The 26,316-nt window shown below is 40.2% G+C and overlaps 1 protein-coding gene across 2 annotated transcripts; it reads right to left on the reverse strand.

Moving 5' to 3' along the window:
- Positions 1-14: 14 nt before the first annotated feature.
- IFT46 (intraflagellar transport 46) lies at positions 15-25,778 on the reverse strand. 2 transcript variants are annotated; one of them, XM_037147325.2, is made up of 12 exons: positions 25,655-25,778; positions 24,855-24,951; positions 22,054-22,133; positions 13,530-13,660; positions 11,392-11,466; positions 11,146-11,239; positions 10,054-10,182; positions 7,262-7,383; positions 6,847-6,913; positions 1,363-1,423; positions 976-1,061; positions 15-492 (listed from the first exon to the last, which is right to left on the reverse strand). In XM_037147325.2, exons 3-12 carry the CDS (start codon positions 22,096-22,098, stop codon positions 397-399), a joined length of 906 nt encoding a protein of 301 aa, XP_037003220.1. In that variant the 5' UTR covers positions 22,099-22,133; positions 24,855-24,951; positions 25,655-25,778; the 3' UTR covers positions 15-396. The 2 variants fall into 2 exon arrangements, with proteins under 2 accessions (XP_037003220.1, XP_037003221.1); XM_037147326.2 differs by lacking the exon at positions 24,855-24,951.
- Positions 25,779-26,316: the final 538 nt, after the last annotated feature.

Consider the following 26,316-nt stretch of genomic DNA (forward strand, 5'->3'; position numbering starts at 1 on the left):
GCAGGACAACCTGAAAGATAAGAGCATTTTATTTGTAAAATCTTTGCCAACTAACTCAAAAATGAAAGAAAATTAATTCCATTGCTATTTCAAAAAAAAAGGTCTTTTCAACATTCCTCCTAACTGAGCATTCTGAGATCCCAGAAATTCCAATTCATCTAACTCAAATTGCCATTGTGGTAGAGATGCAACATTCCTACAGGAAGGAAATCTTGAGACAGGCAGAAGCCATTTAAGGAATATGTGTAGTGCTTTCTGGAAGAGAAGGTGGTAGGAAATTGTCCCTGAGTCAAACTGTGACATTGGAAGGATGCCAGGTGGCTGACAACAATCTCTCTCTTCAACTGGGGTAGAAGAGCCAGCTCAGCCTTGAAACAAAGTGACCAGGGAGGTGTCTCAGCCAAAGGTTAATGTCTCTGCATCTCCAGCCTGGGAGGTAGAGTTGGATGAAGGGGTGAATGCTTTCTTGCCTTCAGCTAGAGCTTTAAAATGCTGTGAGGAAAGAGAAGGAACATGGAATATTTGGGTTATGCTAGTTGCTACATTTTAGCAAGAACTAACCTCTTTACAGCACTTTAAGCTCCAATTTTCCCTCAATTCTACTTTCAAAATGATTCTTTGGTGTTATCTTTGAAAAACAGCTAGAAATTTGCCCTACCTCCTACAATAATAAACCCCCTTCCCCTTCCTTTCTTCTTCCATTCATTAGGCCACTTAGTTCTCCTGTAAGAATGAGTGTCTTCTATAGATCTTTACCTAACCTCATCTAAGACACACATCTCCTCTAAAAGCCTTTCCTCTAAAAGCCCCACCCCTGCCTGCTTTGTAGCTCTCTTAATTACCAGAGAAGGGTAATGGTAACTCTGGGCAGAAACATCTTACATTGTCATAGGACACAATCACAGCCAACTCAGAATAGTGGAGACTACAGCAATCCTCACTACAATTTAAGTCAATCTCTAATGCTAGACTTACCTGTGAGTTCTTGAATTCCGAGTAAAGGGAAAAGAGCAGGTGGAGAGACTGAATCCGACTCTTGTAGATAGGAATGTCTAGGATGGCTGAAATCAGGTACTCCCATGAGCAGAACCAAACAAAAATCTAGGAGGACTTATGGGTCATTTCTGTTTAAGTTAGCCAATCCCCTCCCAGATGGGATGTGTTACCATGGCTTTGGGAGTTCAATACCCAGCAGGTAGTTGCATAAGCCCAATACCACCCTTCGGGGCTGCCAACAGCACAAGTGGCTTAGAGTGAAGGCTGTAACTCAGGACACCATCTTCTTAGAGTAAACAATCCTTTTCAAAAGCCCGCAGTTGGTTTATCCAGAGTTGGGGACAAGGAAGGGATGGAAGAGCTTACCACAGATCATGTCAATGTACTCTGCCAGGCTGCAATCAATCTCTGCCGTGGGCAGGCTCACCTAGGAAGTGCAAGGGATATACCAAGGTCTCTCTCTCTCTGAAGAGAAAAGAGTTCCTAGCTAAAGTCATACATATTATGGGCTAAATGGTGTTCCCCCAAAATCCATATGTTGAAGTCCTAACCCTTAGCACTTCAGAACATGACTGTATTCAAAGTATACTCTTAAAGGAGAGAATTAAATTAAAAACAGGTTACTAGAGTGGATCCAGTATGACTGGTATCCTTATAAGAAGAGGAAATTAAGACATGGATAAATACAGAGGGAAGACCATTGAAGACATAGGGAGATGATTGCCAATAAGAAAGTTTCGGAAAAAAAAATAAACTCTGCTGACAACTTGGTCTCAGACTTCAAGCCTCCAGAAGTGTGAGCAAAATAAAATAAATTTCTGTTGTTTAAGCCACCCAGTCTGTGGTACTTTGTTATGGCAGCGCTAGCAAATAATATAACATGCTTTTTTTTTCTCTGATCAGTAAAATGGAATTGGTCACATTCATTAACCACCAAAGTAGCAGATGATCTAACAAAACCAAAAAATTTTATAAGTAAAATGTACTGCCATCCTATCTTCCTGTGTGTATTTGTGAAGAAGTTGGTACTAATTTATATCCAAATATTGATAACTACTTGGTGTTAAAAGGCTTAATGGTCCTGCCTTGATCAGTGTGACTCAGCTGGTTGGACATTGTCCTGCAAAGTGAAAAGTTTCCAGTTTGATTCCAGGCAACATGCCTGAGTTGCAGGTTCAGTCCGCAGTTGGGGAGTGTGCAGGAGACAACCAATCAATGTCTCTCTCCCTCTTTTTCCCTCCTTTCCCTTCTCTCTACTAAACAAACAAACAAACAAACAAATAAATAAATATATTTTGGGGGGGCAAAAGGCCTAATAGTCCTTGGACATCAAAGAACTGGACATCACATCTCAGGTAACAGGCTCTGGGTCTAAACAAGTTTAGCCTAAGTTTAAAAATCATTAGAGTTCCGGCCAACATGGAGGCATAGGGAGAAACCCTTCGCTTACTCTCACAACCAAAAGGAGGATAATAACCAATATAAAATCAATAACCAACCAGAAACACCAGAAAAATCAAACTGCATGGAACTCTGACAACCACAAAATTAAAGAAAAAAATCAACCAGAACAACCAGATTGGTAAGGCAGACCCTGCAGGGAGAGCGACTCAGAAAAACCAGGGAAATGTGGTTGAGGGGTGGGGCTGACTGCCGAGTTTGGCACAGCTATACTAGGGAAACTGAGACGCAGAGCTGACTGTGGGCTACGGCAGGGATTGTGGGTGGTGGGAGATACTTCCAGTCTGACTCAAGAGTCTGTTGGAAAGTGTACGTGTACTAGTGACGAGGGAGCGAGCTGCGCTGCTCCCTCTCTGCCCCTCCCCCACAGGCAGCACAGCAAAGAGGGTTGCCCGCCTGGGTGAATACCTAAGGCCCTGCGCCCTTACAACTTATCAGCTGTGCCAAGACAAAGAAATAAGGCCCAAATGAAAGAACACAGCAAAACCTCAGAACTAAGTGATGAAGACATTGCCAACCTAACTAATGGAGAATTTAAAGCCCTGGTAATCAAAATGCTCACAGAACTGATTGAGCTTGGTTGAAAAATGAAAGAACGAATAAAAGGTACCCAAAAATGAAATAAAGCTAAATATTCAGGGAACCAACAATGACAAGAAGAAAATCAGGATTCTCAAAGCAAATATTTGAAACAAAAGGAAGAAATAAACATCCAACTGGATCAGAAAGAAGAAACAAGACTCCAAAAAAATGAAGAGAGGTTGAGGACTCTCTAGGACAACCTGAAACGTTCCAATATCCAAATTATAGGGGTGCCAGAAGGAGAAGAATAACAGCCAGAAATTGAAAATTTATTTGAACAAATAGGAAGGAAAAACTTCCCCAATCTGATGAAGGAAATAGACTTCCAGGAAGTCCAGGAAGCCCAGAGTGTACCAAGGAAGTTGGACCCAAAGAAGGACATACCAAGGCACATTATCATTAGGTCATCCAAGATTAAAGACAAAGAGAAAATCCTAAGAGCAGCAAGAGAAAAGAAGACAGTAACCTACAAAGGAGTTCCCATACAGCTATCAGCTAACTTCTCAAAAGAAACCTTGCAGGCAAGAAGGGGCTGGAAATTCATATTCAAAGTCATGAAAAGCAAGGACCTACATCCAAGATTATTGTATTCAGCAAAGCTTTCATTTAGAATGAAAGGGCAGATAAAGTGCTTCCCAGATAAGGTCAAGTTAAAGGAGTTCATCATCAGCAAGCCCTTATTATATGAAATGTTAAAGGGACTTATCTAAGAAAAATAAGATAAAAAATATGAACAATAAGATTATGACAAACTCAAAACTGTCAACGAATGAACCTAAAAGAAAAGAAAAACAACAAAAACAAAAACTAAGCAAACGGCCAGAACAGGAACAGAATCAGAGAAATGGACACCATGTAGAGGGAATTCAGTGGGGAGAGGGAAGGGAGGAATGGGGGAGGAGGTACACAGGGAAGAAGCATAATTAGGAGGCATTAAATAAATGGGAAAAAATAAAATATGGTACAGGAAACAGGGGACTCAAAGAACTTACATGTACAACCTATGGACATGAACTAAGAGGGTAGGTAATGCTGGAGGGTTGTGGGGCAGGGTGGAGGGGGGATCAAGGAGGAAAAGTTGTGAAAACTGTAATAGCATAATCAATAAAAATACTTTAAAAAAACATTAGCTTCTTAAAAATTTTTGTTCTCTTTTTATAAAAATCAGAGTATAATTCTGCAATTTCCTTTTTTCACTCAATAACATGTCATTAATATATCTTCATATCAGAGCAAAATTAGGTCAAATAATATTCCATTATATTCCTATTCAATTCTCTCATTAGACATTTTTCCTCAGTTACAGCTTTAAAATGCTGTAAGGCAAAAAGAGATTGCTCTTAAATTCTTTGCTTTTACAACAATTCCTCAATAAACATGTACAAAAAAAGAAAACCTCCCTTTTCACAGAGCTTATATTTCAGTTGGGAGAAACAAAACACAAAATAAGTAAAATATACAGTATATTAGAAGGTATGTATTATAAGAGAAGTATATTAGAAGGTATGTATTAAAAGGAGGAAAAGAGGGTGAGGAACATGGGGGAATTGGTGTAACATTTTTAAAATGATGGCCAGGAAAGACTTATCAGTCTTCTTCATTCAGTTTCCTTTTTTTTTTTTTTAAAGATTTTATTTATTTATTTTTAGACAGAGGGGAAGGGAAGGAGAAAGAGAGGGAGAGAAACATCAATGTATGGCTGTATCACACCCCCTACTAGAGACCTGGCCCACGGCCCAGGCACATGTCCTAGACCAGGAATCGAACGGGAGACCCCTTGGTTCATAGGCCTGCACTCAATCCACTTTGCTATACCACCCAGGGCTAGTTTTCTTTTTTTGATATGTATTGGTAATGTTGTTACATATATATGTAATTTTTCTCAGTCTATTATTGCTTTAACTTTATTTATGGTAACTATCACATTTTTCCCATTATAATTTTTTAAGTTTCTTATTATGCTAAGAAACACCTATCCTAACAGCACTAACTGTTTGTCCCACTTTTCAAAATAGTACTAGTATGGCTTTATTTTTACATTAATTGCTTAATTCATTTGGAATTCATGTAGGCATATGGTTGGAGCATAAACCTAATTTTTTCAAATGGCTAGTCAGTTGTCTCATCACAACTCAGTGTATCTCCATTTAAAATGCCCTGGTGTGGCTCAGTAGTTCAGTGCTTGCTTCTTGTGAAACAAGAAGTTACCGGTTCACTTCCCAGTCAGAGCACATGTTTGGGTTGTGGGCCAGGTTCCTGGTTGGGAGTGTGCAAGAGGCAACTTATTGATGTATCATTGTTTCTCCCCCTCTCTCTAAAAATAAATAACATCTTTAAAAAAATTTTTTGAAAAAAGTTAAATAAAATACTACTTTTCTTACACACCATGGGTTTGGATTCTTTTATAAGATTTTTATTTATTTTTAGAGGGAGGAGAAGAGAGGGAGAAACATTAATGTGTGGTTGCCCCTTTGCACACCCAACTCGAGGCCTGGCCCACAACCCAGACATGTGCCTGGACTGGGAATCAAACCAGCAATCCTTTGGTTTGTAGAGCAGAACTCAATCCACTGAGCCACACCAGCCAGGACTGTTTTGGGATTCTTATGTTCCACTCATCTATTTCTATTCCTACACCAATGTTTTATTTACTATAGCTTTATAATGTGTTTCTTTTCTTCGTTTTTTTATTATTGATTTGAGAGAAAGCAAAAAAACCCACAATGATTTGTTATTCTTCCCAACTGTGAATTCACTGGTTGATTTTTATACACGTCCTAACCAGGAATGGAACTTGGAACCTTGGTATTTGGGGACAAAGCTCTAACCAACTAAGCTACCTGGCCATGGCTAAAATGTGTTTCTAATGTCTGATGGGGTAAATCCTCCATTATTTTTTTCCTAAAATGTCCATGATTAGTTTTAGTCTTAAAAATCAATTCTCTCAGATAAACTTTATTACCAATTTTAATTTTCTAAAAAATAAAAAGCAATTAAAATCCTAATTGAAAGGCAGTACACTTACAGAGTAAACTGACAGTGCTACGAGACTAAATTTTCCTGCTTAGGAACACAGCATGACCCCTCATTTATTTAAATCTGTGTCTGCCCTTCATTAAAATTTTTTAATTTGTTTTTTAAAAATATCTTACCAATTCTTATTAAACTGATTCCTGTATTTTTAAATTTGGGGTAATTATGAATAGGACATCAGCTTCTTAGGACAGTACAAATAACTCTGTGGAAAAAGGTAGAGTCTAAAGTAATAATGCAGGATGCATATATATATGTTCACCAAAAGGTAAGTGTTACAATGTTCAGAGAAATATTATTGTAATATTGTAGTAACATTATACTTGTGATAACTCAAAACTGTAAACTACCTAAATGGCTACCATAGACATTCAAACGAGACAATATCGTACAGTATTAAGACTGTACAATAACAATATATGAAACAATATGCATAAATCTCCATATGAATGAATAATATAGATGAGCAAAACAAATATGACACAAAAGAGTTCAATTACATTGAGATAAAATGCAAAATAGGCAAACCTAATCTACACTATTATAAATCAGGTTAGTGGTTCTTTTGGGTCATGGGAGTAGTGTTCTGTTTTTTGATTTAATATATTGATTGACACTGAGATGTTCAGGTGGTGAAAATTAATCAACATGTACACTTCCGATTGTGTACAACACATCAACTAATAAGTTAATAATGATAATATAGGAAGAGAGAAAACACTGGGCCCTAGAGTGAATGCCATACTTTCTTAGATCCTGCTACATTTCACTCACCTTGCCCAAAAGCTCTTCAAACTCTGGGGACCATTCCTGCATCAGCATGTCAATATCAGGCATTGGCCTAAAAGTACAAAGGTAAATATAAAGAAACATTGACAAGTGACATCAGCAACCTTTGGATTGGGATGAACGGAGGTTCTGAATCTAGCACACTGGGATTTCAGGTGAACATAGAGGGGCAAACCAAACTTACGCAGGGCCTGGAGTTTGGAGGAGCTGACTAAGTAACAATACCAGATAAATCACAACCTTTATGTCTGCAATCTCAGCCAGAAGCTGCCAGCATCCCTGTGACCTTAGGCTGATCAACAATGTCCCCAGGCTTTGAGCCCTCTTCTCAGAAGCAGTGGGTTCACAGGTGGTAAAAGTTACTATGGGTTACAGCAGTGAAGAATGTGGTATTTCTTACCTAGTATAATGGACAGTTGCAGGGGGTTTAGAACGATGTAACTCAGAGATGCTCTCAATCCATGTGTCAATGGCTTTGGGATTCTTTTCTGCATCTTCCAGGCTCTTTATTTTCATGTGTTGCTAGAAAAACAAGGGGAAGCCTGACTGATGGCACTGAAGTGGCATGTTTTTACACCATGACTTATGAAGTGCCATTTCACACACAAAATAGCTGATGAAAAGGGGAGACTGAGAGCAGCCACATAGAGATTATAGGAAACCCTGATAAAATTTCCTAGCACAATGGGAAAGGGGCAGATCAATAAGAACTGACTATAATAAGGTACCATTTCACACCTATTGGGATGGCTAAAATAAAAGAGAGTAAGAAGTGCTGATGAAGTTGGGGAGAAATTGAAACACTCATTCATACCTAAAATGGTTCAGTCACTTTGGAAAACACTTGACAGTTCCTCAAAATGCTCAACAGTTACCATATGGCCCAGTAACCCCACTCCTACATATATATCCAAAATAATAACAATATATGTCCATGCAAAAATATGTACATGTTCATGGAAGCATAATTAATAAAAGTGGAAACTGGTGAATGAATAAACAGAATGTGATATGTCTATACAATGGAATATTATTCAACCATTAAAAAAATGAAGTAGACTTCCTCCAAGATGGAGACGTAGGTGGAGGAACCACCTTGCCTCTGTGCACAACCAAATCTAAGAACAACTATTTTTAACAACAATCACAACCAAGCCACACGGAAAATCGACAATACGGAGTCCAAAGACAACTAAATGCTCAGCTAAACCGGTAAGAGAAGCGAAACCAGCAGCGGAGCAGGTTAGCAAGAAAAAATCCCCGGGTGGTGTGCTGTGCGCGAGCAGCCGAAGGCGCTGATCTCGGGCTAGCTGCGGGAGCGCACAGGGAAGAGGCGCGGTGGGTTGTCTGCAGTCGGTCGGTCGCGCATCTGCGTGCGGATAAACCAGTGAGAAGGGAAGCCTGCGCGGGGCAGCAGGCTCGCACAATTCCGATCAGATAAACAAGCCCGGGGCGAGTGGTGTGACTGGACGGGCTGGGCTAGTGGAGAGGACCGCCATTGCTCCCTCTCTGACCACGCCCCCACACACAGTGTCACAAACCAGCGACCTGGGTCTCCCCCGTCCTGGTAAACAACTAAGGCTTCGCTCCGCTTACTTAACGGCACGAATAGACCAAAAATGGCTCTAGGACAACTCAGAGCCCCAGAACCGATAGATCTAAGCGATGAACAAATAGCCAGTCTTTCAGATGCACAGTTCAAAACACTGGTTATCAGGATCCTTACAGAACTGGCTGATTTTAGTCACAAATTAGAGAAACATATGGAAGCTAAACTAATTGAAATGAATGGTAATACAAAGGAAACCAATAGTAATGGAAAGAAAATAGGGACTCAAATCAAGGGAGTGGACCACAAGGAAGAAAAAAAATGATCAAACAGAAAAGAATGAAGAAATAAGAATTCAGAAAAATGAGGAGAAGCTTAGGAACCTCCAGGACATCTTTAAACGTTCCAACATCCGAATTATAGGGGTACCAGAAGGGGGAAAGGCACAGCCACCAGTGGAAAACTTATTTGAACAAATAATAAAGGAAAATTTCCCCATTCTGGCAAAGGAAATAGACTTCCAGGAAGTCCAGGAAGCTCAGAGAGTCCCAAAGAAGTTGGACCCAAGAAGGAACACACCAAGGCACATCATCATTACATTAGCCAAGATTAAAATGAAGGAGAGAATCCTAGAAGCAGCAAGAGCTAAGGGGACAGTCACCTACAAAGGAGTTCCCATCAGACTGTCAGCTGATTTCTCAAAAGAGACCTTACAGGCAAGAAAGGGCTGGAAAGAGGTATTCCAAGTCATGAAAACCAAAGACCTACAACCAAGATTGCTCTACCCAGCAAAGTTTTCATTTAGAATGGAAGGGCAGATAAAGTGCTTCTCAGATAAGACCAAATTCAAGGAGTTCATCATCACCAAGCCCTTATTATATGAAATGTTAAAGGGACTTACCTAAGAAAAAGAAGATAAAAAAGATGAACAGTGAAAGGACAGCAAACTCACAGTTAGTAACAACCACACCTAAAACAAAAGCAAACTAAGAGGACAGCTAGATCAGGAGCAGAACCATAGAAATGAAGATCTCATGGAGGGTTAGCAACAGGGGAGTGGGAGGAGGAGAAGGGGGGAGAAGGTACAGAAAATAAGTAGCATAGACAGTAGATAGAAAATAGATAGGGGGGAGGGTAAGAATAGTAGGGGAAATACAGAATCTAAAGAATTTGAGACACATGTTCATGAACTAAAGGGGGAAATGGTGGGGGAGGGGTATGCAGGGTGGAGGGGAATGGAGGGGGGGAATAGAGCAAATGTAATGGCATAATCAATAAAAAAAATAAATTAATTAAAAAAAAAAATGAAGTAGTTACCTGAGTCTAGGAGCAGGGGAGAATGAGAAGGGACTACTAATGGGTACAGGATTTCTTTTTGGAAAGATAAAAAAAATAATATACTTAGATGATGATGAATATTTTTAGTATATTGTAAATATACTAAAAATCATTGAATTTTATGATTTAAAAAGGTGAATTTTATGGTAGGTAAACTATATCTCAGTAAAACTGTTATGTAAAAGATAGGGCTATCCTGAAGCCACAGCCATCCCTGTCAGCAGGAAGTCAGTCAACTAAACAAACACCAGCAAGGCCTGTGCTCCAGCCTCTCCAGATGGGCCTGCACTGGGCTAGTGTCTTACCGTGATGTTGTGCTGCTTGGAGTTCTCTGTTAACCAGAGTGAGAGCACTGTAGGATCTGACTGCTTTGTAGAAGGCTCATCTAATACCAATAGGCCAAGGTTGTCAGGCTTTCCATCAGGACGTGGGACCTGGTTAGGAGAAAAGTGAGAAAACAGAGAAAAAACATGAGAGGGATGTAAAAGACCACACATTTTGATTCCAATAAGCTGAAGAGGAAGAACTCTTCTGGTTCATCCGTATTACTAGTACTAAAGAGCATGCCTGGCCCTGGTCAGGTGGCTCAGTTGCTTGGAGCATCACCCCATACACCAAAATGTTGTGAGTTCTACCCCTGGTCAGGGCACATATCTAGGTTGTGAGTTTGATCCCCGGTTGGGGTGCATACAGGAGGCAGCTGGTCGATGTTTCTCTCTCTTGCTCCCACTTCCTCTCTCTCTAAAATCAATAAATATGCCCTGTCTGGTGTGGCTCAGTGGATTAAGTACCAACCCGTGGACCAAGGGTCACTGGTTTGATTCCCAGTCAGGGTACGTGCCTGGGTTTCAGGCCAGGTCCCCAGTAGGGGGCATGTGAGAGGCAACCACACATTGATATTTCTTTCCCTCTCTTTCTCCCTCCCTTCCCCTCTCTAAAAATAAATTTTAAAAAAATCTTTAAAAAGTAAAATAAAATAACATAAAATCAATAAACATATCCTTGGGTAAGGATTTTTAAAAAAGAAAAAAAGTATGCCTGTATAACATGCTGTACTAAAATCCTATGTAGAAAAACATGCATGATCTTAAATATAAAGCTGAAGTCATGGATAATTAGGTGATAAATCTATGGCAAGTTTTTAACATATAATGAGATGATCAAATACTACTTAATAGCAATGAATAAAATATGGAGTAGAGAGCAAGTTTAAGAACTCTAATGAGAAAAAATTACAATAAATAAACTTTAAAATTAAATTATATTTAAAAAGAGAACTCTAATGAAATGAAAAATATGTTTCAAGGTAGCCAATCCAAGAAAATTAGAAGAACTGGTAGAGTAATCGTGTCAAAAGAAACATCTACCAACTCATTTTTAGGATATTATGACTGTACCTTTAAGAATGCATCAATATCCCCAACAGCTGGGATAAAATCAGGAATGAAAGGTTTCAGTTTGTGGTCCAGGTCAATCAGCTGAGGTGTATACCTAGGAAATATTGCCAAGGGACAATGGAAACAGAGAAACTTACTTTACTATTCAGGTTTAAAAATCTAAGGAGAATGGCCTTGTTTCAGACTAGAGGTAGAAAAGGGCAAGGTAGGGTCTGGAGGGTTATGGTAAGAAGTCCTAATACTTACCTACTTATATATTGGAAGAGTTCCTTAACCTCAGCAGAAACCGGCAAATGCTCATAATCTGCAGGATCATAGGCTCTGGAAAAAGCAAAATATGATTCAAAGTGACCAGTGAAGAGCAGATGCTGCTGAGCCTCCGGCCCTATGTCACTACTACTGCAGGGCACATGACTCTGAATCTAGTTTCTGCTTCACATCTGCCTTTCTTGGGTGGTCTGCAAGGCAACTTTAAAATTGATTAAAAGTACTTATCAGTTATCTCTGACAGTAAAGAAGAATACAGTTGCAGAAAATCTAAAACATAATTTTAAAAAATTTTACACTAGCAGAAATTGTTTTCCTTTTTGAATGAAAAGAATAAAAGAAAAGATGGAATGAAACATTAATTTCTAGTATGCAAATAGTTTGCCCAATACAAAAAGAAATTTTTAAAAAGATGTTTTTCACAAAAGTAAAAAAATTAGAAACAAATAAAATATCCAAAATTTGAGTAATGGTTAAATATGCTCAAGTTGACTATTGCATAGTTACTAAAAAATACTTGTATCGACACATGAAGTGTGTACAGTTAAAAAATAAATAAATAAATAGATAGATAGATAAATAAATACAGCCCTGGCTGGTGTAGTTCAGTGGACTGAGAGTGAGCCTGTGATTGATTCCCAGTCAGGACACATGCCTGGGTTGCAGACCAGGTCCCTAGTAGCAGGTGTGCCAGAGGCAACCACACATTGTTTCTCTCCTACTCTTTCTCCTTCCCTTCCCCTCTCTTTAAAATAAATAAATAAAATCTTTAAAAAAATACAACACACTAATTATAATTAAGTAAAATGTAACAAACATTGATAAAATATGTAAGTGACTTTGGAAGTTAGTAACAAGGCTGTTCTGGAGAGAGTTGCTTAATAAAAAAATTAAGTAAAGGAGATTAATGACTTAAGGTTTACATTTCCCTGATTATAATTTATGGTCATAAAGTAAATTGGGAAGCATAAAAAAATCAGTCTAGTATTAACTTTCCTCATTTACTTACTGTCTTCCTGCAAGTGGATAACCCAAAGGTAGCTATTTTTTCAACTAATTTAATAAATTATACATGCACAGGATGCAAAATAAAAGGTGCAAAATGTATGCAATGAAAAGTTATGTCTCCCTTGCCACCAAGTTCCCCTCCCAAAAGTAATCACTATTACCAGTTTCTTAGTGTATCCTACAGATAGTTTATGTAGTATTTGCTTTATACACACGGTAGCAAAACAAACACTTCTATACATTTTAAAAATCTAACAGCATCTCTTGGACATTGTTCTTTACCAGTGCAAAGGGTGCTGCCACATTCTTTTCAATGGCTAGATAGAATTCTACCGATTGGTTACATCATCATTTATTTAACCAGTGATTATATTTTATTTTTAAAAATATTTATTTCTTTTTAGAGAGAGGAGAAGAGACAGAAAAAGAGGGAAAGGTCCACGTGTGGTTTCCTCTCACGCACCTCCTACTGGGGACTTTGGCCTGCAACCCAGGCATGTGTCCTGACTGGGAATCAAACTGGTGACCCTTTGGTTCACAGATCAGCACTCCAGGGCCCAGTAATTATATTTTAAATGGATGGGCCTTAGAATCCACTTTGATTAAAACCTAAAGGGGTAGATCATAACTAATCTAACACCAGGATTTGGCACAGGGTAAGAAGTTTTTAACTTAAGCATCATTTAGGAACACTTTGCCTCAGTGTTGAACTACCTATTCTCTGCCTATCCAAAAAGAATTTGAACTTAAAGTTTTCTACTCCTATACCTGTATGTTTTTCTTGCTAAATAGAAATGCTTTGGTATGTAAATAAATTTATTTTCTTTTCCCTAAAATATGAACTCCCTGAAGTCAGGGACCATCTTTTAGATTTATTCAACCCTCATGAACCCTGAGCCCACAAATGTTTCAAACAGTGCAAGCAACATCATGGGACCTGATGCAGCAGTGGAGCCAGAAAAGAATAAAAATGCATTATGGTGGGTTTTTGAGACATGAAAATCCTAAATAGAGATCAAAAGAGATGCTGGAATTTCACTTTTAACTGATATCCTCTTAATCTGTGTTTTGAAAAGGGTTTTCTTCCTTGACAAGGGTGGTTTGCTCACCCTTCCAGAGGGGCTCCATGCTCTTCATCATCATCTTCTTCATCAGAATCAGTTTCAGATGAGTCATCATCATCATCATCATTTTCACTAAAGCCCTGTTGAGGTGTCAGCTGAGAGGTCTTCTTCTTCTCCTGAGATAGGGTAGGGTAGACAAAGAAAGGCCCATATAATGAAAAATTTAGTGTCCAGTTCCCTCCTAGGACTCTAACCAATACCCTGCCACCTGGCACCACATTACTAGAGAGAAAGCAGCACTCCCAGAAGGGCCTTGAGAACCATCTCCTGCTCCTATTCATTGCAAACTCAGTCCTCATTTCTATAACCATATTTTCTTTCTCTGCTTGAGGTTTGAGTATAAATTTTATCCAAGATATATTTATTTTAACTATTATTAAGGAGATCCTAAAACCTCTGCATAAACTATCCAGTAGGTTCAACTATAAAATTTGGGCACTTTTGGAGAAAGGCAACTCTAAGTTGTTATTTTGGAAGGAAACAGGGAATGAAATAAGATGAAGTGGGGAAGACAACTTGAGAGAATCTTAATATTCACAAAGATCACGCAGAGCAAATTTAATTTTTAATTTGCAAGATTACCCAGAATAAAAGTAACCACCAAAAGAAGAAAGTCAAGGCTTTGGGTCAAGATGGCAGCATAGGCAAACACGGCTCACTTTCTTGCACAACCACATCCAAATTACAACTAAAATATAGAACAACCATCACTCAGAACCATCAGAAATAGAGCAGAATAGAAGTCTGACAACTACTGAATTAAAGAAACCACATCCATCCAGACTGGTAGGAGGGGCAGAGACCGGGAAGGAGGGGTGGAAACGTGGGACTGGCTGATCCTACACCTATGTTGTGGATAAAAACTTGGGAAGGATATCTTGGGAACAAAGAGTACCAGCCCCAGTCCAGGGTTCCAGTGCCAGGAAGATCTACAAAAAACAGCAGGGATTGAGTCAGTGGAAGAAACTTCTGGAGTCTCAAAAAGTTCCTCTTAAAGAACCCACACACAGACTCACTTCAGACTCCCTACTTAATGAGCTCTGGAACCTGGGTAGAGACTCAAAAGGTACCAATGACAAATGGGGAGGAAGTAAAGTGTTGGGCATTAAGGTGAGAGCTCGGGGATAGCTTTCTCCCAGACAGAAAGGTAAGCAAAGGCCACTGACCATGTTTGGAAACCTCCCCCCACAGAGCCACAGAGCCACAGAGCCACAGAGCCAGCAGTCTGGCACCATATTCAAGACTCCATCAATCTGACTAACACTGTTTTCCCAGCCCTGGAGATCCCCAGACACTATGCCTCACCCAATTTAGGTGCCCACCCAAGCTGTTTTTCCATATGAATGGCTGGTCTTGGCTCATGCTTCACAACATCTTAAATCCTCTCAAATAAGCAACAGCCAGTCTCAGTGAGCCTCCAGCCCCTGTACCTCTTGCTAATTGTCCCCAGGCCCTGCAGTAGAACTAGTCAGCCTAGGTTTATAGCTTAGCTTTGCCTGGGAATCTCCAAGCCCACCACAAGTAGCAGCCATCTCAGATTGCTTTACAGGTCATGCACAGTGGCTCTGGGCAAAACATAGGTGGGGCTGACCTTGGCCTGCATCACCTGGGAAATCTCAGAGCCTGTGTACCAGTAGACAGCTATAGACCACATCACAGCACCATCACCCTGCCCCTACATAGCTAATCCTCCACGGAGGGTGGAGGTTGGTGGTTGGTGGTCAGTGGTCCCTGCTGGTACTTGCAGCTGACTGGTCTGGGTAAATCCTTTCCATTGATCTGCCAATAGTAATCAAGGCTCAACTATAAGAGGAGGGTACACCTCACACAGCCCACACAAAGGGTGCACCTCAAGTACCCAGCTGGGTGATAAGGGAGGTTGTGCCACTGGACCCTACAGGACACCTACTACATTAGGCCACATTACCAGAGTTCCACATTACCACATAGCTCTACCTAATACACACAAACTAACAGGGGAGGCTGCCCAAATGAGAAAAAGAAACATGGCACAAATGAAAGAACAGATCAAAACTCCAGAAAAAGAGCTAAATGAATGGACATGAGCTATCTATCATATGCAGAGTTCAAAACACTGGTCATAAGGATGCTCAAGGAACTTAGCGAGGACCTCAACAGCATAAAAAAGTCCCCATCAAAAAAAAAGGATACACTAATTAAAATAAAGAACAAATTACAGTGAAACAACAGTGGAGTGGATGAAGCTGAGAATCAAAACAATGATTTGTAACAAAGAAGCAAAAACAACCAATCAGAACAACAACAAAAACGAATAAAAAAATGAGAATAGGAGAGACTTCTGGGAAAGATGGAGGCGTAGGTGGAAATACTGTGCCTCCTCATACAACCAAGTTTAAAGACAACAAAGTTTTAGTAACAAAAACGCAGCCAAAACACAAAAAATTGAACTCTACGGAAGTCCAACAACAACAAACCATTCAGCCAGACTGGTAAGAGGGTCAGAGTCAGAGGCGAGCAGATCAGGCAGGAAAGATCGGCAGGACCCACCCAGACCCGAGTGCGCAGGTGGCAGTTGGCAGATCCCAGCAATGGGGTGGCAACAGGTGGACCCAGTGAGGGTGCGGAGTGGGTGGCTGACCACAGTCACACATTTGCCCGCAGATGAACCAAGCAAAGGAGCGAACAGTGAGACAGACCACTCAGGCTAGGGTCCTAGTGACAGGAATTAAAGCCTAAAAGCACCAACTGGAAAGACTTTTGGGGTCGAGGTGCCGGGAGAGGCTCCCAGGCTCACAGAGAGTTCGTTGGAGAGACCCACAGGGTCCTGGAGGGTACACAGGCCCACACACCCAGGAACCAGCACCAGAAGGGCCCAATTTGCTTGTGGGAAGCAGCAGAGGAGACAGAAATCTGAGAGAGAGAGCAGAACAAATGTCATTGCCCCTCTCTGACCCCACCCCCACATACAGCATCACCCCCCAGCAACCTGGGTCACCCCACCCTGGTGAACACCTAAGGCTCCAGCCCTCATACATTAACAGGTGCGAACAGAACTAAAACATTATGGCTCAAGAACAGCTCAAAGCCCCAGAGCCAATAATTCTAAGCGACCAAGAGATAGCCAACCTTTCAGATGCACAGTTCAAAACACTAGTGATCAGGATGCTCACAGAATTGGTTGATTTTAGTCACAAATTAGAGGAACATATGAAGGCTAAACTAATTGAAATGAAGGGAAATGCACAGGAAACCAATAGTGATGGAAAGGAAACTGGGACTCAAATCAAAAGAGTGGACCAGAAGGAATAAAAAAATGACCAAACAGAAAAGAATGAAGAAACAAGAATTCAAAAAAATTAGGAGAGGCTTAGGAATCTCCAGGAGATCTTTAAACGTTCCAACATCCGAATTATAGGGGTACCAGAAGGGGAAGAAGAACAGCCATGACTGGAAAACTTATTTGAACAAATAATAAAGAAGAACTTCCCCAATCTGGCAAAGGAAATAGACTTCCAGGAAGTCCAGGAAGCTCAGAGAGTCCCAAAGAAGTTGGACCCAAGAAGGAACACACCAAGGCACATCATAATTACATTAGCCAAGATTAAAATGAAGGAGAATCCTAGAAGCAGCAAGAGATAAGGGGACAGTCACCTACAAAGGACTTCCCATCAGACTGTCAGCTGATTTCTCAAAAGAGACCTTATAGGCAAGAAGGGGCTGCAAAGGAGTATTCCAAGTCATGAAATCCAAAGACCTACAACCAAGATTGCTCTATCCAAGAAAGCTTTCATTTAGAATGGAAGGGCAGATAAAGTGCTTCTCAGATAAAGTCAAGTTCAAGGAGTTCATCATCACCAAGCCCTTATTATATGAAATGTTAAAGGGACTTATCTAAGAAAAAGAAATTAAAAAATATGAACAGTGAAAGGACAGCAAACTCACAGTTAGTAACAACCACACCTAAAACAAAAGCAAACTAAGAAGACAGCTACATCAGGAGCAGAAACAGAAATGAAGATCACATGGAGGGTTAACAACAGTGGAGTGGGAGGAGGAGAAGGGGGGAGAAGGTACAGAGAATAAGTAGCATAGACGGTAGGTAGACGAAGAGGGCAGGAATAGTATGAGAAATAAGAGAATCTAAAGAACTTGTGACACATGAACATAAACAAAAGGGGGAATGGTGGGGGAGGGATGTGCAGGGTGGAAGGGAATGAATGGGGGGAATAGGACAACTGTAATGGCATAATCAATAAAATATATTTTAAAAAATGAGAATAGTTACTGTAAATAGCCTCTGGGACAACTTCAAGCATTCCAACATTTACAGCATAGGGGTGCCAGAAGGAGAAGAGAAAGTCAAGAAATTGGAAATCTATTTGAAAAAATAATGAAAGAAAACTTCCCTATTTTGGAGAAGGAAATAGACATGCAAGTCAGGAAGCCCAGAGTCCCAAACAAGATGAATGCAAAGAGGCCCGCTCCAGGACACGTCATAATTAAAATGCCAAAGGTTAAAAATAAAGAAAGAATCCTAAAAGCAGCAAGAGAAAAGGAGTAGCCCCTGCAGAGGAGTTCCCATAAGACTGTCAGCTGATTTCTCAAAAAAACTTTGTGGGCTAGAAGGAATTGGCAAGAAATATCCCAAGTCATAGAAAGCAGGGATTAGATTACTACAGCCAAGATTACTCTACCCAGCAAAACTATCATTTAGAATCGAAGGGCAGATAAAGAGTTTTCCAGACATGAGAACACTAAAGGAGTTCATCATCACCAAACCATTGTTACATGAAATGTTAAAGAAACTTATAACTACAATCAATAAAATGGCAATAAATACATATGTACCAACATTGAATCTAAAAAACATACTAAGCAAACAAGAGAGACAAAACCATGGATATGGTGAGTATTTTGATGGTTGCCTGATGGGAGGGAGGTATGGGGGAATGGGTGAAGATATGAGGGGATTAAGATGTACAAAAATAGGCCCTGGCTGGTGTAGCTCAGTGGATTGAGCTTGGGCCTGCGAACCAGACAATCGAGGTTCGATTCCCAGACAGGGCACATACCGGGGTTGCAGGCAGGTTCCCTGCAGGCCAGTTCCCAGCAGGGGATGCATGAAAGGCAACCATACATTGATGTTTCTCTCCCTCTCTCCTTCCCTTCCCCACTAAAGATAAATAAATTAATTAATTAATTAATTAATTAAAAAAAAAAAAACGATGTACAAAAATGGCCCTGGCTGGTGTAGCTCAGTGGGCTGAATGCTAGCTTATAAACCAGAGGGTCGCTGGTTCAGTTCCCGGTCAGGGCACATGACTGGGTTACAAACTGATTGATGTATCTCTCATACACTGATGTCTCTCTCTCTCCGAAAGAAAAAAGAAAAGTAAAAAGAGGTAGTTTACAGAATCACCCTGGGGATGTAAATTACAGTATAGGAAATGGAGCAGCCAAAGACCTAGATATGCACAGGACCAATGGATATGAATGAAGGTGTGGGGATTGCCTGAGGAAGTGGGGGTGCTGGGTGAGAGGGGAAAAGGGGCAAAATTGGGACAACTGTAATAGCATAAGATTAAATATAATTTAAAAAAAGAGTTCATAATCAAACCCCTGTCTGAATTTTAAAAATCTTTTTCTTAAATTGTTTTTTAGAGAGGAAGAGGGAGAGTGTGGGTTTGGGGGAGGGAGAGGGGAGTGGGGGGGAGAGAATTTGCTGTTCCATTTATTTATGTAGTCATTGGTTGATTCTTGTATGTGCCCCGCCCTGACCAGGGACCAAACCCATAGCCTTGGAATATCAGGTCAACACTACTCAGGGCGTCCTGCCTGAATTCTGATCAGCAGTTCCAGGAACTATGAGTTTTCTGTTTCCATTTTCTTCAGTGGGTATCTAACCAACCCCCATTTCCCTTTCCTTCCCCCTACATTAAACGCAATGACTATACATTGTTTCTCAAGATAAGAGGCTCTTCTATTATTGGCATCACAATCTACCTTTCTGAGCTTCTGGTTCTCTATGCACCATCCCACCCTCTCAAGTGCACGAGCAGGGGTCTGATGATACTTAGGGTTTGCAGGGGCAGTTGGGATGGGGTCCATGCCTTTGCCTTTGTAGCCTGGAACCTGTGGAATGCCCTCACTTAGGACCTGAAAGATGACCAATTGGCCCTCTTTAAAAGAAAGTTTAGAAGCTTGGAAGCTTGGTTTCCATGTTATATGGCTTATACTGAGGCTAGAATACATTCTTGTATGGTAAAACAGCTATTGGAACATAAAATTGTGACACATTGTAAGACATCAAAACTGCCTTTGGTCTCAGATTTACTATACATAGTTTAAAATGTATTTTTTAAAAGATTTTATTTATTTTTAGGGAGAGGGGAAGGGAAAGAGAGAGGGAAAGAAACACTGATGTGTGAAAGAAACGTAGATCAGTTGCCTCTTGCATGCCCCTACCTGGGGACCAGGCCTGAAACCTAGGCACATGCCCTCACTGGGAACTGAACTGGAGTCCTTTCAGTTTGCAGGCCAGTGCTCAATCCACTGAGCCACACCAGCCAAGGCTATAAAACTATATTTTAACTAATCTACAGTATGTGTGACAGATGACACACAGTTGCAGAATTTATTCAGTGACTAAGCCTTATCGGTATACAATTAATAAAAATCTCCTATTGTGTTCTTTCTTAATATAAAATCTGCTAAAATTATACTTGGTTACATGGGAAACAATCTGGCAAAAGGGAGCTTTTAAAGAATATTGTCAGTTTAAAGATTATTCAGCCATGGCTAGTGTGGCTCAGTGGACTGATCACCAGACTACAAACCAAAGGGTGGTGGGTTCTATTCCCAGTCTAGGGCACATGCCTGGGTTGTGGGCCAGGTCTCCAGTAGGGAGTGCATGAGAGGCAACCACACATTGATGTTTCTCTCCCTCTGTCCCTTCCCTTCTCCAAGAATAAAAATAAAATCTTAAAAAAAAAAAAGATTATTAAAAAATGGATGCTTTCTGCAGACTCTGGGTGCATATGAAATTAAGAACATAAGTGAGCCTTGAATATTGACCACATTGTGATGATGATTAGAAAAACTTTGGTTGAATATATAAAATTAGGAAGTTAATTAAGAAAATTATTCACTTTTGTCTGCTTCTTCAAAGTTATGCTTTGCAAATCCCTGATCTAAAGGCAGGGGACTTTAAAACATTTTTTAAAATTTACTGATCTGAGAGAAACACTGATTTGTTGTTCCACTTTTCCATGCATTCATTGGTTGATTCTTAGGTGTGCCCTACCCGGGATAGGATCTGCAACCTTGGTGTGTCAGAACAACACTCCAGCTGAGCTACCTGGCTAGGGCTAAAGGGGGCTTTATAAACCACAAATTCTTAAAAAATTACATTGTGGGTTAGATATTAAAACAGCACATTAGTCACCAAGTGGTGCTGCCTTAAAATGTTACCTCTTAGGCTTTTTATGAAATCAGCCTATAACACTACAGCTTTCTGCATTGCTTCAAATATTCTTCTTCACTAAAGTTTTAAAAGTTCCTGTTCTTAAAGGACAACTAAAATGTAACCATTGGATCATGTGATACGGCTGAACACCATGGTTGTTAAACAGAGCACCTACAATTTTTAGAGCTGTAGGCATCTTTCTGCCTTTGTCTCAGAAACAGAGTGATTCTCTAGGTTCACAGAATAACAATAAAGTGACACTTGGGTCTTAAGACTTCAAAATTAAAGTCTCTTTCACAAAATATTGGCAGTATCACAAGTTGTTGGCAATAAATGCCTAAAACCATAATTCCAAACTTGCTTTTTTTTTTTAATCTTTTTTTTTAAAGATTTTATTTATTTATCTTTGAGGGGAAGGGAAGGAGAGAGGAGAGAAATATCAATGTATGGTTGCCTTTCGTGCATCCCCTGCTGGGAACTGGCCTGCAGGGAACCAGCCTGCAACCCGGGTATGTGCCCTGACTGGGAATCGAACCGTGATTGCCTGGTTCACAGGCCCGCGCTCAATCCACTGAGCTCAATCCACTGAGCTACACTAGCCAGGGCCCAAACTTGCTTTATTAAGAGAATTACTTGGAGTGCTTGCTAAAAATATAAATTCCCAGGCTTTTACCTTCAAGACTGATTCCATAGTTCTGGATGGGAACTGGGAATCTGTGTTTCAAAAAATGAAGTGCCCCCAACTGATTCTTATGATCAGTAAAATTTGTAAAACACTGGCCTACATCACATGAAATTCCTCACCAAAAAGTCAGCTGCAATAGTAATGTTTATTCCTGAAAAAGAATAAAAATTTTAAGGCTCGTTCCTCCTGATTGTCCTCCAAAAGCTCAGAGGTACCCAACCACTGCAGGTGAATATTCAAGAAATATTTACTACTGAACCAATATCAGTAGTAAATATTTAGTTATACTAAATTATTTAGTAACTACTAAATTATTTAGTAACTACTAAAAAAAATGAAAGTAGAAGTTCCACAAGAAGCCACAGGTTATACCACACCTTGTTATCTTCCTCTTCATACTCATCACTGCTGTTATCAGCCATAGTCTTGTTATGAGGATGGTCAGAATGAGGAAGTCCTTAGGAGAAAAGTTTTCCCTTTAGGTTATTGTTAAAATGATTTTTAAAGACAGATACTTTTAGTTTATAATATATTATAACCTAACCACTTTATGGAACACAGTTCATATAAACATCTACCTAAAGGACAGGAGACTAAACTAGTCATGACTCTGTCAATTCAACATATATTTACTAAGCATTACTGTGCTTAAGTAATAGGGTTGGACATTACACTAACTGATTATTTGCTGTTACATAAATACCATAAAATCTACCCTCAGATTGTACATTGCTAAAATGACTTAGTAATTAGTAAAGTGAAAAGAGTGCTGGGTTTATAGTCAGAATACTGGGTTTGAAGAACAACTCTTCAATCATTTGGACAAAAATGACTTAACTTCTCTGAGTCTCAGTATTCCCATCTCTAAATGAGGTCAATAATACTTTTCACTCAAAACTGCTGTAAGGATCAAGTGAAAAAACTTACATGAAAGAAACCTACCTAGCTCTTGTCAAATTATAGTCACAGATATAAACCTGAATCAGTGCCCATAGAGCAATAAAAATATTCTGAACAACTAATCCAAAAAATTAACAACTAGATGTAAAATGTTAATTGGCATGATTTCTAAATCAAATAAATGCCAATTAAACACCATTTTCCAGCCTACTAAATTGCCCAAAATAAAAATAAACTATGGTGTCCATAGCTGACAAGATTAAAAATATGGTCAAGTCAAAAACCTGGGTGTCTAGGTATACATATACCCACAAGATTAAAAGCACTAATTCAAACAGAAACTTGTACACCAATATTCATAGCAGCATATTCATAATAGCCAAAATATGTAAATAACCCAGGTGTCCAATAGGAGATGCATGGATAAACAAAACATGGCTATATAGACAATGGACTATTATTCACCATAGAAATGGAAATTCTAATACATGCTATAGCATGAATGAATCTTGAAAATATTTATGTTAAGTGAAATAAGCCATACTACAAAAGGACAAATATTGTATGATTCCACTACAATAGGCAAATTGGCTACAATAGGCAAATTCCTACAAAGTATCTGGGAAGTACAGAGGGACAGGGAGTTATTAATTAATGGGTATTTTTCATCTGTTCAGGATGATGAAAAAGTTCTGGAAACAGTAGAGATAGTTATACAACAATATGACTTTATTTAATGCCATTGCATTACACACTTAAAAAGGGTTATTATTTTTTAAAAGATTTTTTAAAATTTATTTTTAGAGACAAGAGATTGGAGGGAGAAAGAGAGGGAGGAAAATGTGAGAATCATCAATCAGTTGCCTCTGTATGTGCCCCATCCAGGACCAAACCTGCAACCCAGCCAAGTGCCCTGACTAGGAATCAAACTGGTGACCTTTTGCTTTGGGGGAGGACACCCAACTGAGCCACACCAATCAGGACTAAAATGGTAAATTTTATATTAGGTGTATTTACCACAACAAACAAACAACTCTGAATGTCACCCTTGATTCCTAACTCAAGAGCCAAATCTAATTCATCAGCAAGTCTTGGTGAATTTTTTATCTCTATATTTCCAACTGCCTCACCCCATCCAAGCCACTGTCACCTCAAATCAGCCATTGCAACATTTCTTCCATCTGGTTTCCTAGTTTCACTTTTTAGTCCATTCCACATATAACAGCAGCACAGCCTCTAAAGCTCTGCTTATTATGCCTTCTGCCTACCTCTGCCTACCGCCCACTTGCCTCCTCTGATATCACTCCCTCTTCCCATAAAATGGTCTCTTTCAACTTTTCACACTAACTTAAGTTCTTTCTAGCATCAGGGCCTTTTCACATTTCACTTGCTCTTCAGTTTTTCTGGCCTACTTTTCCTCAATGTCTGGATCCTTCCCATCTTTCAGTCTCAATAGGGCCTTAGGTCATCCCTGGCCACTCCAACACTGGGGTTGAGCTCTGTCTGGCCTTGGAACCAAGTTTGCTGGTGGATTCCCAGTCAGGACACATGCCTGGGTTGCATGACAGGTCACCAACTGGGGTTGAGAGAGAGGCAACCAATGGATCATTTCTCTCCCTCTTTCTCCCTCCTTTCTCCTCTCTCTAGAAAATAAATAAAATTGGGGGAAAAAAACAATAGATCCCACTGGTCACCATCACTCTCCATAACATCAAACTCTTTGCCTCTGTCAGTGCATTTACCACATTTGTAATTGCTTTTGTTTATTCATTTGTCATCTGTCTCCCATGATTACAAGCATCAGGAGGGCAGGGTCAATGTGCAGTGACAAGCATAAGGCTGACACATAGTATGCATTCAAAAAATGCACTGTTGAATAAATGATTATGTCAAATCCTCTTAAAATATTCCACTGAGATTTTTATTGGGCTTGTAGGTTAAAGGCAGGTTATTGAAGCATCTTCAAAAGTGAGAAAAACCATTCTAACACATTTTAAAAAATGACACTCCCTCTCCCCAGCAGATTGTGAGCAGAACAGTATCATGACGTAAATGGTGACTGGGAACACTAATCAGGTTGGAAGAACCCTGAAACGTGGGTGGCTGTCTTTTCTTCCCCTTCACTAAGTAGAAAACAGAAACTATGGAAAGTGAGGTAACGACTCTGAAAGCAAACACTTGCTGTTACAAAACAGGAATTTCAATGGAAACAATCATGAATCCCTCCTGCTTTGTTCCAAGGACCATTTTTCTTCTTTCCTCTTAATTCCTCTTTTACCTCTGTATCTTGGGGTTGGGGTAAAAATACTTGCAACCTCTTCAGAGTCGTTAATCTCTAGACGCTCATCATATGTCTGGTTCTCAACAATCTTGGTCTAAGCAAAAGGAGACATGATTACACAGCTCATGTTATGAGATATTAACCACTCCGTGGAAAGGTGAGATTACAAACCAGCACTGGTCCTCCTCCTTACCCAATGCATCATTTTTACATGAAACTTTCACCCCCATTCAAACTTTCCTTAAAGCGTCTTGGTCCTAGGTCAAGCAGTTAAGTCAATCTGCTGCAGCCCTTATAAAGAAACTGCTGACAGGCTGGCTGAAGGAGGGAATCGTGGAGGGAAACAGCTAATTTCTGCACCAGCTCCCCAAAGCTCCACCAGCGGGTGGCATAACGGTATTCATCTGCAGACGGGCGACTCTCTCCTCAGGTTATGCCAGTTTTCCCAAGGCTGTAGAGGTTTCTCCGGGAAGGCTGTAGAGGCTCTAGAAAGAGTTCCGCCTCTGGAGTCACCTCGTTTGCCGGAAAACAGGGGATACTCCAGTCTCGCGGTCCCATCCAATAATCTGAAAGCATTACTCTCACGCCCCCACCCCCCATCCCGCACCCTTGTCTTGCAGGTCAGATCCCGAAGAAAAACAAGCGGGTGGTGGCGTGAAGAAAGGAAAGAAGGAACCGTTGTCATGGAGATAAGAAAAGATTGGGGGGCGACTGGAAGAAGGAAAGGGGAGTTATCTTAATTTCCTCTTGGGAAGGAAAAAGGCAGTTCTCTTTCTGCTAGTATGAGTACACACTACCTGTAGCCCCTCTGAATCCGTCTCCTCTGTAATGAAAGAACCCCGGCCTACGGCTGGGGTCTCACTCGGATCTCCGGCGCGGCCCCGTCAGGGATTCTACCTGGAGCAACCGCCTGTTGTTAGTCGCTAGGTATAAATAAATAAATAAATATATCGTAAAATCGCGGGACTTACTTTCACTCTCGCGAGAACTTCTCTACTCCCGTTTCACGGGTCTTCCCGCTAAGGCCCCAAGGATCTAGAGCGTCTCGGGAAGAGCCTTTATGGGAGGTCAAGTCGCTTGTTTGTCTGTGGTTTTAGTAATTGCGTTTAATGCGTTTTTGGCGGCATCCCGCGGCCACGGGTAGCAAAGCTGGGTGATGAATTTAGGTTCTTGTAGCTAGTTAGCTCTTCAATCTGAAAATACTTTGTGCATGTTCCTCCCTAGGAGAAGTACCATTGGTCATGCATTACCTCTAAATCAGTCTAATCAGAATTTAAGCAAAATCTCTAAGGAATAGTCCCACAACTTTTTTTTTAGCATTTATATTTCTTTATAGGTCTTCCCCTGCACGATATTCAATGCATGGGACATACTTACACTAACAAATTATTCGTTATTTATCTGAGGTTCCAGTTTAATCCGGTGTCCATATTTTTATTTGCTAAAGAAGATTGAGGCT

The sequence above is a fragment of the Artibeus jamaicensis genome, unplaced genomic scaffold (genome assembly GCF_021234435.1).
Source record: "Artibeus jamaicensis isolate MK-2021 breed Jamaican fruit bat unplaced genomic scaffold, CSHL_Jam_final contig_196, whole genome shotgun sequence".
NCBI classification, from domain to species: domain Eukaryota; kingdom Metazoa; phylum Chordata; class Mammalia; order Chiroptera; family Phyllostomidae; genus Artibeus; species Artibeus jamaicensis.

Coding starts and splice junctions, on each gene's coding strand:
- IFT46 (XM_037147326.2), bottom strand. CDS start 22,098: ATGGCTGATAACAGCAGTGATGAGTATGAAGAGGAAGATAACAAG. Junction 1,424..6,846: donor TTGAAGAGCTTTTGGGCAAG/GTGAGTGAAATG, acceptor TGCACTTCCTAG/GTGAGCCTGCCCACGGCAGA. Junction 493..975: donor CGGAATTCAAGAACTCACAG/GTAAGTCTAGCA, acceptor CTTTCCTCACAG/CATTTTAAAGCTCTAGCTGA.